The sequence below is a fragment of the Myotis lucifugus genome, unplaced genomic scaffold (genome assembly GCF_000147115.1).
Source record: "Myotis lucifugus unplaced genomic scaffold, Myoluc2.0 scaffold_127, whole genome shotgun sequence".
NCBI lineage: Eukaryota > Metazoa > Chordata > Mammalia > Chiroptera > Vespertilionidae > Myotis > Myotis lucifugus.
Window position 1 is genome coordinate 576,899 of NW_005871175.1, and position 2,377 is coordinate 579,275.

Sequence of the window (2,377 nt, forward strand, 5' to 3'; positions counted from 1 at the left end):
ATTGTTTAGACTACCTTCAGAGAAACTTTTCAACAGTTTCCTTACTGGCAAGCGTTGAGAAGCTGTGCAAGGCCAAGGTCACTAGAATGATTTGGTTTATAAGTTTCCTTTAAAAGAAAGAGAGAAGAGACAAAGAAGCAGCAGCAAGCACTTGTCATCCAAAGAGGGCTGAAATGACAGAGTTTTGTGGAGAAGCGAAGTAGAGCTCACAGTAGAGGTTAGAATTTCCAACTTCATGTCTAGAAATCAGTTCTGTTAGATGTACCTTGGAGAAGTAGGTACTTTCAAACGGTTCTCCGACAAATCTCCTTAGCAGCCAGCCAGTCCAGTGGTCCTCAGCCAGCTAACCCAGGGAACACTTCAAAGTCAACCCGGGCCTACCCATGAAACCTCTTACAAAGGCCTGTAACAGGAAGCCACAAAAACGTAATAAGAGAAAATGCACCTGATTAAGTCGAGGAGCACTAGCCTGCCCTGGAATTACATAACAGCAATTAAATTTTACAAAGAGGGAAAGTACATGCATAACAGTCCTTGAATCTGAGTCCAGTTTAGAAATCTGTTCATTTGATTAATCTTTCTGTGAAGGACTGGGGGCTCCACGAAGAAGTAGCACGTTTTCAAGGAAGAGCCAGCATAACTATGTCAATGGAATAGGACGGAACCGTTCTGGGCAGCAGTTTCCTGTCTCCTGTGTTCTTTTAGGCAAAATGAGCAGTGGTGGGTGTTTCCAATGGGCGGCTGTGACTTGAATGGGTATCCTAAGTGGGCAGTCTGTGCCCATTCAAAATGGCAACAAGCCCTGCCTGTGTTAGACTGTTGCCCTCATGAGCTTTTTGGCCAAACTGGAGATGGAATTGGGGCTGAAACTGAAGCTAAGGCTTTCCATTCGAGGGTGCTGGTCGCTCACTGGGTGACATTGGGAAAGTAAGTCTTCCTGGGCCTCGTTCTCCTGGGCTGTTGGAAGTTCTGTGTCAAAGAAACGGGGAGATAGGTGCCCGAGGAAGAGGAGGCATTGCTGACCTGGCTGGACCCTGCCTGACTCAGCACTGTGACAGGAATCCCTGCTAGGGGTTGTTAGGAGGGGAAGCACAGAGCTCCCTAAAACACAGGGAGATTTAGCGTATTTATAGCAGGGGCTATTTGCCTAAAGCCCTAACACAGGGAGATTTTACAGTGACCTGACAAGTGGCTTGAGCCCAAGATTCCCTCTTACAGGAAAGCCTCTTCAAATGACGTAGAGGAGAGGGAAAAATATTTATTTAGGGAGCCTGGGATGCAGGTCACCATAGAAAAGGTTCAGGTAACATTATGCAGGCGGAACTGTGGAGGGTGGCCCTTCCCAGGCACAAACCACATCAAAATGTGCTCAGGATTGTAGCTGAGGATTTTGCAATTGTTTGTTCCAACAACAAACCAATGCGATTTCCACACTTGCACTTGTTTTTTACTGTCAGCAAGTGAAGTCCCGGCCTGTTAGCACCAAATCCACAGCCAAGGTCTTGAAGACTCTAAATTTACACCTCTATATATTTTAAATTGGGAGAGGGAGTGGAAGGGTGCACAGCTGGCTTTTGGGGGGCGGGGGGGAGGGCCTTAGTCAGAGGCTAGTTAGGAATGTAGGAAGTCATGTTGCCCCAACTCTGCTAGAGCAATGTCTGGTTCTAAAGTAAGGAAATATAAGAGAGCTTGAAGCTTGTAATGGACCTGTTCTCTTCACTTTACAGTGTATTTTATTGTATGTTAACATATTTTTATTGATTTCAGAGAGGAAGGGAGAGGGAGAGAGAGAGAGAGAAGCATTAATGATGAGAGAGAATCATTGGCTGCCTCCTGCATGCCCCCTACTTGGGATCAAGCCCTCAACCTAGGCATGTGCCCTTGACCGGAATCCAACCTAGGACCCACCGGCTAGGGGCAACAGTGTATTTTAATACAATCATAGGGGGAGTCTGCGCTTTTAAAGGACAGCTGCTGTAGATGCTCCTCAGTCAGGTTTTGGCTCTGTCTTGGAGTCCTTACCTAGACGGGACACAATGAGGTGGGCTCTCTCCCGTGTCCTGTGGAACAATGGCCAGGCCACGCGGGGCAGTGAGCAGCAGTGGCCCCCTGGCCTCAGACTCAGGCCTAAAAATCGGGGTGGAGGGGTGCGGGGAGGAGGAGGGTGCAGCTGCAGGGACTCACACCAGCCCTCAGGGGGAAATTTCTCCTGATGCTCATCTCCGTGGACCCATGTCCACCGCTGCAAAAGGGAGAGATGAAAGGCCGCCCAAGTCGGAGCAGTCACTTCTGTCCCACGCGCCCTTCGTTTGGAGGAGGAGGCGTGGGGCGCACAGCCCTCCTGCCGAGGGCTCCCCGGAGCAGAGCGCGTGAACCG

The 2,377-nt window shown here is 49.3% G+C and overlaps 1 protein-coding gene across 1 annotated transcript in view; it reads left to right on the forward strand.

Annotated features, from left to right (window-relative positions):
* Positions 1–1,276: 1,276 nt before the first annotated feature.
* HOPX (HOP homeobox) overlaps positions 1,277–2,377 on the forward strand; it is a 9,032-nt gene continuing 7,931 nt past the window's right edge. The window contains 1 exon segment of the mRNA XM_014460163.2: positions 1,277–1,303. Coding sequence (XP_014315649.2) covers positions 1,277–1,303 — 27 coding nt within the window.